The following is a 15,411-nucleotide window of genomic DNA, read 5'->3' on the forward strand; positions in this document are numbered from 1 at the left end:
TTGCTTATAAACACTTTGTTTAAATATGTATTTGAGTTATAACGCTGATTTAATCAAGTCATTGTTTGTATAAAGAAAAAAATGCGCTCATATCTTCATTTATCTTATAAGTAATAACAGTGTAACATCATTGACATCAACAAATGATTTTACATTACAATTCACATGTGGATTGTTCATTTGCTGTTCTACGTAACATTTAAACCTTAACTAATAATGAGCCCTAGGGGCGTTAAATACAGAGTAATACTTTAGTCTATAATTAACTGCAGTAGCGTTGATCGAACACTAGTGTTATTACTGCCTTTTTTATGAAATCACTTTATTCAGTTGCTTTTAAATCTATTGTTTGGTATGTGATTTCTAATTATAATTAAATATACCTATAAGATAGAATAAATATACTTTACAGACAAAGTATAAATTAATCATTTTTTCTCAGAAAGCTTTATATTAGCTTTTGTGTTCTCATTACTAACTAATATTCATATTTTCCAAAACAAACTCTTCCACAGATCATACTACTCGTACTAACGTTAAATATGTGTCAACTGTCAAAACAAGGTATTGATATGATAACAAGGTTTTCGTTATGATAACATTTCGCTCGATTCGTTAACTCGCTCATAACTTAGATTTGGTTAGAGGAACGTAAACCTAGAATACATTGTCTCATTAGAAGGCGGGGAATGATGAATATTGTATGCGGACACCCCGTGTTGCATAATGACATAATGTCCTCTCCGCCCGGCATTTTGAATAGAACTGTATCGTTTGAATAATATAATAGCTTCTGATTATATTCCATTCGTATCTCGTATACGTTAAGCCGTTCCGGTTGTTATGGGGTAAATTGTAAGGCCGTTTGGAAAGTTTATGGGCGTTTTGAAATCTGACATGGGTTCGGCACCATGGGTTCTCCTGTTTGACCCGAGTGGCACGGTCACCATAGCGGTCTGACAGGTTTCCGGGTTCGACCGGCCAAGCAAAGCTAAATGATTAATTTGATTTTTAGATCTAGGTGTTTATATATTCGTGGTATACGCGCGCGGTATTCGTGGTATATGATTATGTCCATATCTTTGTTTTAGACCACCTTTCTATAATTTTGTTTAAAAATAAGATTTATAAAAAATCTGACTTACCTCACATTTCTTGCTTTATAAGGCATACATTGTTATAAAATCAATACACTTTTGGAAGATTTTTAACGTCAAAATTGAAATTATGCATCGTTAAATCTTTTATAGGTACCACAGCGCTTTGTAATCAAGCTAATCACTAATCAATGTTGAGAATAATATTGGCAGGCGTGATCTATTTATATAATGAAGATTAGCGATATATAAAATGCTGCTGCCTATGAACTTTTATTGTCAAGTAGAAAAGGATTTGAACTTGAAGTTAATTCCAGGCGTTACTTAACTATGAACACTGTAAATAAGTCTATTCTACCACATCCTGCACACAACACAGTAACGTAAATGAAACTGTCATGACGCAAAAACAAGGCAGCAAAAGCAAGGCAGTTTTGCAGCCACGGACAGATGAAAAAGATTTCTACCGCCTTTTTATATTACTACTGTACCTACCCATAAGGTAACATTATAAGTACGTTTAATATTTAATTTTATCTTTAGGCCGTTTTAAAACCATTATGTAATAATTAATACTTAACCTAAGTAAAGCAGTAATTTATACTAATTGCTGGATATTTAACCTTTATGCTTATAATCCTACAAAATTACATCTCTTTACTGTATGTACGTATTTTATTTAGTAAAATATTCGAGCTCTGTCAAACCTTGAGAATTTCGCGAGTGTAAGCCGATTCAGTGGATTTCAATTCCATTCCTAAAACATAAGACTTAGTGTGCACTTGAAAATTCTTGTATACGAATTCTAAACTATTGCCTTCCATACTCACAGAACGTAGGTAATCGTGTAGGAAATTCAATCAAAACTTCAATAAACACTCGTAGTGTTCAGTTCCGTTTTGCACGTTTCACAGCTTATAATATTTATTTTCTTGCACAAACCTTAAACACATAACCAAAAAGGTTGAACGACAGTACCAGAAAGCACTATAACAATTTTAAACATGAAGCAGTTCTTGCGCTTCGGTTGAAGAGTGTTGATGCCGACTGTCATACTTACTTACATATGAGGCTGCCATCTTAGTACATATCACATTGCAACACCTGTGTAATCGACTTCAGATAGAACCCATAGTCTTGATGGAATCGGTTATAGATGTCCGTCGACAGGCGTAAATAATTACTGTCAGAGACTTCTTTGCAATTCAATCTTCTTCTTCTTTCTTTAACAAATTGTAAAGCTACATTTTCGTACGCTTAACGAGTTCAAAAACCCCCCAATTAGTAAAAGTCATGTGGCACAATTCTCAAAGCAAAATGTTCAAAACAAAAACTTGAGAGGAAGGAATTCACATACTGCCAGATTTGCTCCGCGACCTTTTGTCCTGGGGCTTTGTGGAGCACTAGAATCCTATTCCAGGGGTAAAACCAGGGACGAATGTAGGATAAAAACCTGTGTCATAACTCGTGCCTGCAGGCACCAGGCTCCTTGTCATACTCAGGAAACAGGAAAGTGAACCTCCATTTGAATTTCCGACGTCGCTTCCAGGCATGGTCGCTTAAGATGTATTCTGGTACCCGTCATAAAGATATTTCGTGAAATTTATTTTCTTGTGCGCTCTTTGTAATAGGCTATTTACATTGTGTGACGTGATGTGTCCTGGGTTTTCCTGGAGTGTTATGTGGATCAATTTGAGAGGTCGTAACCTCCATTTGCTTGCGTCGTTGATGCGGGGAGAAGATTACAGACCAGTGATTGATGCAGCCAGTGGTAATGGCGCCGTCTCGGGTTCAGATTGATTTGTCTCCTAAATGATTTCCGATATCTATCTAGTATAGGCAACTATGTTTATTGTATGTTTTGTATAGTGGTCTTTGGTTGGTTTTGTTTGGTTTGGTAGTGGTCTTGGTTTAACAAGTCCTTGTTTCAACTTTTTAAAATTCGTCGTTAGTCATTCAATGCCCTCTAGCTGCAACTACGAGTATTATCGTTTTAATTGCTATGAATGTTGACTTTTGATACTGTTTGTTTCAGAGCTATATTAATAATATTTTAAGTACATTTGTATATTACTTACTCACTTATTTCGTAATTGTATTAAGTTTGGTAACAGGAACTGTGTCTTGGTATATAGTATTGGCTTTAATCAAATTCACCTTTTGGTACTTATTTTTCCTTCAAAATTACGGAGTTAGGTTAGCTACAAAGGGATAGTAAGGTTTAAAGAAATAATACACATTGTTACTTGATATTAATTTATTGAAGACGTACAATTAACTTAGGTATTAAAAGGAATTTCAGAAGATATTTACAGACAAATGGAATGTTAAGATTTAAGTAATACTTTGTAAAATTGTATTAGTGCATAAATTTCAACTTAGTAAATAAATTTAGTATAGTGTTTACATTTATACAGATCGAAAATATTTTGATGTAATTAATTATGATACATTATTAATAATGAATAGAATTTAAATAATCGAAGTAAACAGTATAATAACAACATAGAATATACGGATTTTATACATATATAAATAATAATATACTATAAAAATTATTGCCCTAATGAGATACTACTTATGACTGTGCACAACATTTAACAGTGATTAAAATTATCTATTACTAGTGATTTAGATCTAAATAAATAAAGACATATTCTTAACATTAAAAAGATATAACTTAATTTAGAATTCTAATTTATATTAAAAAACTTAACCATAATTATCATTTTAGATATGTTTGATATTCTTGTTCTGTCACATGTTGTTGAAGTTACTTCGTTATTTTATAATATAACCTTTTTTATAACATACTAGGTGTGCCCCGCGTTTTGCGTATTTCATATGCATGCGGTTATTTCAATGTTAAAAACAGATACTCAAATTTTATTTATATGTATAGGTAAGTAGAAAATGGACATGCAGTCCACCTGGTACTGCTGTTCGTAGATGTCTTTAATCAGATTAAACTCCTACCTGAGGTTGGCCGCAGATGCATCGCTACTCCTGTGGTGTTAGAACACTTCGGATAAGTGTGTCTCCCTTACCACAATCATCAAATTAGAACGCAACAGCGCTTAATAGTCTGTTAATTGGTAGAAATAAGTGTGGCGGTAGTGCGTTCCAGTGTTGAACCATAAATGATTCTACCACTTTCGAACCTAATATACAAGTACGAAATTATGTCGGTAATATCCGCGTTGCCTACTCTACTCGTAGCAAGATATTTTCTTACTTGTCTTATAGCCTGCCTAAATATTCGGCCAAGTCGAATTTCCATACGGAGGTTTTTGTACCCCAAAATTTTCCAAAAGTACAATCATTGTAAAAATTCTAAGTATCTGCCTATTATAGTTACCCCCTTTATATATACCTTTTTTAATATTTCTTGTTATATCGGCCAGACTTTGTAATACGTTTCCGTTTTTACCCTTTATGTACGAAACCGTAAAAAAAGTCTTAGCATGGTATGGAGGGACAAAATTACGTTTCACTTTTTATCAAGTATGTGATCGTCCGTATATATTACTTTATATCGATTTTAGTAACTAAATAAAATAAGTTAAAATGCATGTTTGTTTGCTTTAGTTCTTCCAAACAATTGTGTCAAAAATCGTTAATATAATAAATAAAAAAATGGCCATATACTACCCAAACTGATATTCCGTATTCTAATGTGTCATAGCGTTTTCAGTTAATCTGGTTAAATTAAAAGAAATTAAGTATTTAAAAATAAAATACAACAGTAAAGATCTTAAAAATACACTAACGTAGGTAATACTTAGGTAGTAATAATAGTCTCTAAAATATATACATTTAAAAATAAACGTACAAAATACAAGTAAAATTGATATTGTGCACTATTTTCAGCTTGTATTAAATCGAAGTAACTTTAATAACATGTGACTACAAATAGCGAGTACGCTCAATTCGTAAGTAGGTACAATCTATCACTAAATCTGTAGATTTTAATCACATTAGTATTATATATTATCGTATATTTCACGTGCGTGTGCTTATTTATATGCCATTTAAATTTGGAATTACAAAACATATAAATATTCGTTGATTTTGAAATTTGGATTTAGAAGCAAATTGTCTACAACCAAATTATCAACTACCGAGTCCCAAGTGCCTTCGGTCTTACGTTACTAACTGAGGGTCTCAGGTTCTCTCCGTCTCGTATTACCTATGGACATTTTATGCTAAATAGGTATTACTTAGACTTATTCAACTAACTCTTCAGTCTTGGACGTTACACTTAAATAGAAATACTTCTACCCGCGTCGAATGTTTGTCGATTTTCATTTAAGTCGAAATTATAAACTTTATCCGCGTGAATGAGTACTACAGCGTGAACCACACACATCAATAAGGATTCAGAAAGTTCGAGAAAGAGACTTAGATAGATAGATATCATAGACACAGATTTAGTATGGAATAGCCTAATCGCTCATAATCATCTAAAGAAGATTCAATTACGCTACGAACTTTAAAATTTCAAACACCACTTTCGAATTTGGACAATAAGATTTATCTAAGATCGGAAAATCACATCCACTACAACGTAAACACATCGAGACACACTGCACATATGACAACATCTAAAGGGAAAAGCGAAAATGTACAATTGTACATACAACATTCATTCGTCGAATTAATATTACTCCAATTACATTTAGTTAGCTTACGACTATAAAATAATTCGATATAAAAACCAAACGATCACAAATAGGTAAATTTACTGTATATCTAATCAACTTTGTATAAGTTTGCACATAATACTTAATTATATATAAAAATATATTGCTCAGGGTTGCAGTGGGTCGGTTTATTGAATCAGTACAATGATAGGTGCCTGTAGATTATTTCTATTAGTAGACTGTATAAAACACGTAAAAAAATTCAACTACCAACTAAAATACCACCCGACTTTCTTTATTTGTTACTCTTGTTCCCATTCTTAGACACTGCCCATAGATTTTCAAAGGAATTTAAATACTTAACGAGAATAAGAATAATTTTAAATAAACCAACGCCATCACTAAAATACATAGCTAATAATAATTCCGTATCATCACTCCAAAACATTTACCTATGATAGATTATAATTAATGTAACTATAATAAATAAATAAATAAATAATCAAATCTTTCTCAGGTGCCTTACCCTAAAATAGCTAGATGTATACATAAACATTTTTTTAAAAAACTTACAACTAGTGATATGTTTAAGTTATGTATGTAACATTGATATGTCGATCACAACGATATGGTGCTAATCGTATTGACGGATGCGTTCAGTCCTCAGGCCACCCGAGGTCTTCGCCGACGAGGTCGTAGAACCTCTGGTTGTGTTGCACGAAGAACTTTCGTAGCTTCGTGACAACCGCCGGGTCCACTCTAGGGTGCTTACGGCCCTTTGTCTCGCGCAGACATTTGTCGGTGGTGTCATTGCGTAAACAGTAGAAACCTTTTGTCTCGTTGAAGTAGAAGTTCTTCCTTCCTAAGGAACAAGTAGGGTACTGTAATTAGGTCAAGGGTCTCCGGAACAAGAACCAAACGTGAGTAGCACTTGTGTCGGGTTTATTTAATTTTAAATTTGTTATACCGGATTTAACTATTTTCATCGCAACTAAGTATTTTAATTGGGTAAAGCAATTTCATATAACGTTTCTTTCTAAAGCTGACAGTATTGATCAATTTGTGGTAAACCGCAGTTTCCGCAGATTCAGCCGTGTATAACATTAGACATATGTATTATGAGATCATATGTTATATTCGTATTTAGTAATTTTATCATAGTAAACGTTGTTATAATCAATTCAATATATATTAACTAAAAAACACGCTATTAATTTGGATTCTTATGTGTAAATTTCGAATATGAACATGATAGTTCTGTATAATGTTCTAGTGTGAAAAATTAACATTCATTTACTTGGCTGATTTACTTCTATTCTTTTCCTGAATGCTGACCCGTGCCCATTAGAGGATTTCGAACAGGGATTGAATACGACAATGATAATGATGATTGCAAAAATAATGATAATAAGAATTATAAAAATGGAGATTTTGATGATGACGTTAATAAAGAAGTCGAAAGAAGGTTTACCAATTTTATGCTCCAGTCCAAGAAATTTCTCAATTCGACGCAGCTGCGGCACAGGATCTTCGATGAGCTGATCGCCATTTACCACCAGAATTTGTTCCCGGGGGAATACTTCTAGCCAGCGATGTAGGTACGCGTGGTACAATGATATAGCAATTGGCCTGTGAACAAAATATAATATTTAGCTAAATGCAACTATTCGTAAGGCAACTGCATAAAGGTTCTTTCAGAAGTTCTTTATATAATATAAATCATAAGATTATATGAGTTAAAAGAAGGACCAATTAACGCATAATATATCTATTGCCAAAGAACCGCGTTTGAGTTTCAGAGAGGCAAATATGTAAAAGATGAATTAAATGTCTATTTAATACATTTATTTTATAAATAAAATCAAATGTCATAAAAAAGAGTATTCAGCCCAGTTTTGAGATATTTTACATAATGTACGAAAAAAAATAGTTTTTATCCAGACAATTTCAAGACACCTCCTGAACAAAGTTTCATACTTCAAGTTTCAAGAGTTCAAAACCCACCTATATAATCTGTACGTTGTCAGTAATAGAATTTTATTCAGTAGAAGGTTGGATGAAACATACCTATAAGCGATGTTAATGGATCCATCAGGCGATATAGCTAGATGTTCGAAGGGTTTCCCAGCGTCTGCTGGTGGGTGGCCGGTCTGGGCGATGGCCGGTGCTGATGGAGTGGCACGGCTCCTTAGTTGCGTGTAGTCTGATATCGCGCGCGTGACCGGCTCCCGGACGATCAGCAGCAGTCGGACTGACGAGTTCATTGCGCGAACACGTTCTGGTACCTGGCAATCAAATAATCATTACGTGTTTCTGCATTGCATCAGAGCATTATCAAGAAATAATTGTAACAGTCTCTGTTGCACACTCGGTGCGACTAACGGGAGTTCAGGAAGGGTCTCGAATAGGTCGGTCGAACCGCAACTACGTGAGCCATTTAACTAAGTCTACACTCACACTCACGAAACTTTTAGAATCATTCAATGTGTTCTGATTTGAATGCCTTAAAGGAACACTCCCTTAGGCTTCAGAGGTTGCAAAGTAACTGAGACCGAACTTGGGTAGTATTTAAATGCTAAATAGAATTATTTAGAGTTTTCAGGAATAGCAATGACCATATCCAACAAGGTGGATTGCATGGCCGTTTGATGCAAAAATGCGGGTAAAAGCATGTTTAATAACTTGTAGTGCATGGTGATAACTGCTATGAAATTCGGCCTCTTAGATTGAAGGTCCAAGGTTCAAACCAGGATGATTCACAATAAGCACTTTAAGTTTACAATGAACAACAAAATCAAAAATATAATCATAAGGGTACCTTATTTATTAAACTCACCTCAGGCGTGACAAAGTAACTAGGGCTTTTCTCTATAGTTATTTGTCCCTTGAAGGAAAGTGGCATTTTGCTCCGGTACCACTCAAGGCCCAGAGCGTAGTTCTCGTCACGATCGAAGAAGTGGACTTCTCCGGAAGCCTTCTGAACCATCGGATGAAGGTACAGCATCTCGAGAAGGGCTCGAGTTCCGCATTTTCTGACACCGACTATTAATGCCTGAGATCAAAGCAAGGAGCAGGTATGTATTGATTTTCAGGTGAAACATTTGTAACAAATAAAAATAAATACAATCATTCATTTTTGACAGTAAATTTAAGGCGAAATAACCAGTTTCTTTCAATTCAGCTTGTGCATAAGTTTCTTTACAAATGGGGCGTTCTGTGTAAATACGGACATCAGAGGGCCTACACACCATTTTATTGTGCCAATGCAGAATATCTTTTGGGTATCGTCTTTCATAAATTATTCTCTGTAATTTAAAAAAAAATCCTTCCTCGTTTAGGCGTGAACACATTTATGACAAAACGCGTCTAGAAGAAATAGTAAGTATTCTACTCGTATAACTGTGCATAATTTGAAATTGAATCTTATATTTATCAAATATATATAGAAAATGTTTCTTTCATTACATGTTATGTTTAGTAATAATTGTACAATATTGGTATAATATGGAATACGTGATATTATATTTCCATACTATAGCTTCCCAAAATTTTTGGGGCTTTGCGGTATGAAACTGAAAATTTTTGTGGCACCAAAGGCCGGTTCAATTTTTTAGCTCAACAAATAAAAAACTAGTCGGTCCAGCTTCTTTTTTTGGAGTCGTCGTAGCCGAATAAAAATAGCCGAGAGAATGTGACGAACCGAACTAGAGCCATTCATACAGAATTGAACTAGCTAAGCGTAAGCAGGGCTAGAGCAATTAATGTCGAATCATACTATCTTAGTCGATTTGTAGTAATTGTTTTAGTAATGCGACATTTTAAAAATATTATATGTTAAGTAAACCACTGCAATGAACATATAGAATATCGATAGGGGAATGCCTTATGTTAGAGCAACCATTCTGAACCATTAGTCTACAGGTTACTGATGGTTCTGAATGACTCCACAATGATGAAATTGGTTACGATAAGCCCAATTAATGAACTAGCGAACGCCCCAGGCAGAAATAATAAAATATTTTCTCGGTGACTTCTTTGAGGACGATGATCCATGGTAAGAGATAAATATATTAAACAACGGTTAATTGTAATAAAACCGTGTGAAATATAGCCATGATAATTAATTGAGACATGCGGTGGCCAAATTCTAAAAAAAGCACCGTGTGGTAGGTACACGAAACATTTGGAAATGAATTTTGACCCCTTAATGACTCAATTTTAATAACAATTTGCCTTCTAAAGATATAATCCTTTATTAATTATAATGATCAGTACAAAATAGCTAGCACACAAATTCATTTAGCTTCCTCATCTGTACTATAATAATATCTACAATAATATTATAAAGAGGAAAACTTTGTTTGTTTGTTTGGTTGTAATGAGTAGGCTCAAAAACTACTGGACCGATTTTAAAAATTCTTTCACCATTCGAAAGCTACATTATCCACGAGTAACATAAGCTATATTTTATATGAAATATATTTGATACATATATTTTGAAGCAGTACAAAGTTTGCCAGGTCAGGTACTAATATAAAGTACGAATGTCAGTATTATAAAGACATCAATTAAAACTAAAATCATTTGCCAAGAAGCTATTTCAAAATATCTCATACGTTTTGTTGTATTCGTTGAGCGTGTACTTTGCTCACGTGTTTATCTGTATCACATGAATAACGGAGCCACCGATCTATTCTCGTGGGTTCTCGTTTCTCAAACAGGTCAAGTACGTTAGCGATTTGACAGAATATTTTTCAAATTTGTATTTTAACTTTACGACTTTAAATTTGAACATAGACGTAGTAGAGTAGCCTTCACCTCAACCTATTTGTATTTTAAATTGTATTAATGTATAATAGTATTGTTGTAATTGTACTAAAGTTACTTATAGCGGGAACTTTGTTGCCTTTGTGGTTTGACATAATTAAATTTGGTAAAAATAGGCTATGATGCTATACGGCAGAGCTAATTACGAGTATTTACATAAGCCGTTCCAAATTAGTTGAAGAGTAGTATCATAATTGTATATTTCAGATTCATATGTCACTACTGCCCACATGTGGCAGTATCAAAAGCACTTTTAGCTTCTAGCACTTAATTTTTTTTCTCATGCGACTTTTTCTCATCTGCACGTAATTTATAACTATTTCTACTACATATTAACAGGTATTGCGTTAAAATTATTCACTATAAACAATTATGATTAAAAATATTTTTAGTGTATTAATTCAGGTAAAAATTCTTTATCCAAAAATTTCGAGGCGTAAAAATCATCTTGAATGTTAAACTGGAGGTGAACTACATGCCTTAGGCTGTGTGCCTACAAGAGACCTCTTAGCTTTATATTATCTAAGCATTTTTTTAACTTAGAAATGTTTACGTGATTGAAATATTATATTAGCCCTCATTATTATAATGATGAATTATGATACACACTTATCAGAACAAATAACGTCTAACTTTATTTAAATCGATAACAAAATATCAAAACACAATTTAAATAAACGCATATGAATCATTGTGTATCAAGTTATGTTGCATATTCGCGGTAACATATGTCAGAGCACAAATATATGTGTCAAGAAGTTTATACCTGAGGGAGTCTGCGAGCGGGCCGCGGCGTTCGGAGAGGTTTGAGTCGTTTCCTCAACGCCATAGGGTGGTTTATCGTCCGGCTGCTGATCTCTTGGCTCTGCAGGATCTTACGACCTTCGCTGGCAGCCGACGCCATGCTAGCCGCCTGTGGAAATAAACTTATGAACTTTGAAATCTCCAGACAATGGCACTAACATTGATATATGTGACCGAATACACGTTTTGATACGGAACTTACATATGAGTTACAGAGGATTATAATTACTAATAATAACATTTAATCAATGGTACAGTAGAGTGATTTGTTACTAAATGATCGATTACTCATTTTGTTATAAATATACAGATAATAATAACACATAACAGTATTAATTGTATATGATTGCGCAGTACCTATTACACAGTTTTAAACCTGTGTGCCACAATAAAGTGATTTAATTTGATTTGAGCGTATTATAAGTTCTATGAAATAATGACGTCATAAGTTTAACGTAGAATTAAACACTTCCGACATTCATATCACCATATTATTATTATCTATGGATATATACAACACATGAGACGTTAAATCTGGACCAATAAATGCTTAGTCAAGATTTGAACTAGCGATACTCTGGTTTGAAAGAGCAGTAGATATTGAAAATTATGTTTTCATTTTCAAATTGGAATTACATATACGTATTGTAAATATAGTACATATATTAAGCGGTAGTATATAGTGTTCGATACGAGGTAAATCCAAAATTATATTGTTCTAAAATGAACTAAATTGGTACAATTAAGTGTAATGTAACATCAAAATCATTGTTTGATACATAACTATGCTATTGATTAATTAATGGCTCTATTGAAATGCCATTAATTTGAAGCTCTTCGTGGTCGCCTCGTTTGAACATGTTTCATGCACCATTCAAATAATTGATACTACACGTCATGTCAAACAAATATATTACGAGCTCTTTCAATTAAGAGCTATCAATTAATTGACAGTTGTGATATTTACGGCTCCAATATTGTAACGTTTGACAACTTGGGAAACCTACACCATACTTCACCCCGCTGCTTGAATGCTGACTCGGAAGATTTAATAATAAGCTACTGCCGCTTATGGACATCCGTAAGATAAGATTTGATTACTATATAAAGTTTGCTACTTCTGAGGACTAAGTTAGGATGCCTCGAATTTTATGTCTCCCTTATCACACCATTCAAATCGGAAGACAGCCGTAGACAGTAACTACACAACAGTAACGTAAGAACTGCACCACACAAATCACAGACCTTTTAGATACAGGTCTGTGCTAGAAATTGATGTTATGCTGATACCCGGTGGAAACATACTGCTTCGCTATCTATGAAAACTATAGTCATTACATTATATCTAATACCTTTAAACGAGAAATTCTTGTATATATATTTATATCAACGATATCGGAAACGGCTCCAACGATTTCCTTGAAATTTTGTAATTAGAGGGTTTCGGGGGCGATAAATCGATCTAGCTAGGTTTTATTTTCAGAAAATGTCGTTTAAAAGAAAATAAAACATATTCGGTAAAATTGAGAAACCTCCTCCTTTTTGAAGTCGGTTAAAAAACACAGAGCAAAGCTCGGTCATCTAGATACTTCATATATATCACTATAGTTTTCATTTATAAGAACTGTAAATGTAACGGACTGTAACTGAGAATGTATATGTATCCAATTACATTTTCCGCTTTATATTTTGCAACATCTAATTAGAAAACGGATGAACCTGTTCAACATGTTTCATTGAACCACTGCAACCGCAGAACCATCGCTCTTTGCCGCAATTTGGCAATGGGCATCAATCCAAACCAAATCATTACTGCTACACGTGAATGTAATAATGATTAGCAGGGATAGCCCGTGGAATGACTTCAAACCAAGCAAATGGTATAGGTTCAATTCCAGACGCAATCTAAACCTTATTTTTTTTAATACGTTTTTGTACACAAACAAAAGATACAGAAGAGATAGAAATGAAGTACAAAGGATTGCTTATTCCAAAATGGAATTTCTTTCAGCAACCCTGGGACAGAAATGTGCATACAAAAGGCAAAATTAGTCTGCAAAAACAAAAAAAAACACTTTTTTCGAAGTTCATTTAAATTTAATTGTAAATAACATTTTCTACTCCCATAACCCCATGCTTAAAATTGACCTGTATCGTTGAGCCCATGGACGCCTAGAATAAGTACAAAAATCTAAAGTTTTCATTTCAAAATATATTGTGACTGGTCTGTATGGTGATCGCCGGTCGATTTTCATTATCATTGGTGTTATGACAGTGAAAAACGCAACCCAATGAGACCAAAACCCGTTCTAAATAATTATCGATAGCACAACACATTTTGGAAATTTTTAAATATATCAAGTACCTAATAAAGGTCTAAGAATTCACGATGATGAGTTCAATTTGGTACAATTTTGTAAACTTATGTGATTCATAACTGAGGCAAGTGGTCTATTAATAAACTTTTGCACAGATAGTAAAGTCAAAGTGTTTTATGATATAATGAGTTCGGCTGAAATTTTAAAATAAATGATTAATTGATTTGAAGCCCAATTATGTCGTATCTTTTGTCTTATTTATTTGTTCTTAATAACATAATCATTTAGAGAAAATTAAATCCTAAAACATTGGTACATATTTAGCTCCAAGTATAAAACTTTTAAAAAACCATTTATAACATCTCTTTCAGAAACATTAACAAATTGAATAAGGCAATGGTTTCTTCCACACGGAATCTAATCGGTATGTTGGTAAAGCAATTGTAGATCCTGATGAAGTTTGTGGCAAAATGAAAAGCACAATGGGCTACTTAAGTCGGTTAAATAGTTACAAGGAGTTTAGAAGAACAAAGTTACGACAAGTTAGTCTTTGCGATTCTTGTAGAGCGCTCCTCCCCAATGCAGTCGATGATGCATTATTCATAAAATTGTCCTACTTCTTTGTCGTTCATGTATCCGGGATTTTTAGAATTCTTACATTTTAACTGGCTTCGGTGATCGTGTTTTGAGCGAATGAAAACTGCGTTGTAAAGAAGATATAAACCTACACGAAGTTGTCGAGAAAGTTGTTAAATAGATGGTGTTGTAGTAAATAATTATACCGAAATGATTTTTATTATCTTATGAAATAAAATCTATTTATTTTATAGACCTACGGGATCAATACAAGTTGTAAGTTATAATAATTATGTTTTCTATATCTTGGAATCGAAACACGATCTCAACGGAAAGATCCAGCAAAAATCTCAATTCTAATACTCATACTCGTGCTTGTAACTTTCTATTCTGAAGATTTTATTCTCAAGTCAATAAAACAGATAAAGAGGACACATATTTAAAAGTAAATTACATCTCGCATCTCGCATATCCGAAGTAATAATATGGCTTCAGATTACTTATCGACTTCAATTTGCCGGTACAAGAATTCTGTATCTCACCAAGTACTGGTAACACTCAAGCGATATATTTCAACAAAATATGTAATAACATACACAAATACAGTTGAAGCGATTGTAATTTCAAAATAAGTTCTAGACTCCTTTACTTAGTACTATTTACTGTGTGTTTTCGTTCTATAATATGTTTACTTAATAGAAATACTGGTATTACACCGTGCCTTTTTGGGAAGTTTAAAATGGAATGAAACAAAAATAATTTATGTCAGAATGGTGTACAAAATCTTATGTAATAACTCGTTTTGTAATCTTATTAAGCTTTCTGTAATAGCTTATTAAGGCTGACCGCCCATTAGCTACTATGACATGTTTGCTTAGGCTACCACATTGTAGGTTAAGCGATAGTTTGGGTAAGCTACAATATTGTCGCTGAGCAGTCGTTTAATCCGCTGTATATTGTTGAGCTAAGTTATAGTAGCCGAACAACTTGAGCAACCAACCACTTGATTGCTAAAGCCACCAGCGCCTCAAGCGACAGTAGCAACTGGGTGGCCAGCCTAAGTACAAGGTCCCTTATCGCCTACACGGAGTCACGAACCCATGATATTTTCACGGACTTGCACGATATTTTCTAATAAACAGCCAA

The 15,411-nt window shown here is 33.7% G+C and overlaps 1 protein-coding gene across 1 annotated transcript in view; it reads right to left on the reverse strand.

Moving 5' to 3' along the window:
* Positions 1-5,731: 5,731 nt before the first annotated feature.
* The window catches only part of Hs3st-A (Heparan sulfate 3-O sulfotransferase-A), a 102,928-nt gene continuing 93,248 nt past the window's right edge, over positions 5,732-15,411 (reverse strand). Inside the window, exons 5-9 of the mRNA XM_073087635.1 lie at positions 11,334-11,480; positions 8,577-8,792; positions 7,808-8,025; positions 7,212-7,369; positions 5,732-6,602 (exon numbers count right to left, since the gene is read on the reverse strand). Of these exons, the coding sequence (XP_072943736.1) occupies positions 6,397-6,602; positions 7,212-7,369; positions 7,808-8,025; positions 8,577-8,792; positions 11,334-11,480 (945 nt within the window). The 3' untranslated portion in view covers positions 5,732-6,396. The remainder of the gene's footprint in view (positions 6,603-7,211; positions 7,370-7,807; positions 8,026-8,576; positions 8,793-11,333; positions 11,481-15,411) is intronic.

This window comes from Epargyreus clarus, unplaced genomic scaffold (genome assembly GCF_041222505.1).
Source record: "Epargyreus clarus isolate Ecla_fem2 unplaced genomic scaffold, WU_Ecla_fem_2.2 ptg000026l, whole genome shotgun sequence".
NCBI classification, from domain to species: Eukaryota; Metazoa; Arthropoda; class Insecta; order Lepidoptera; family Hesperiidae; genus Epargyreus; species Epargyreus clarus.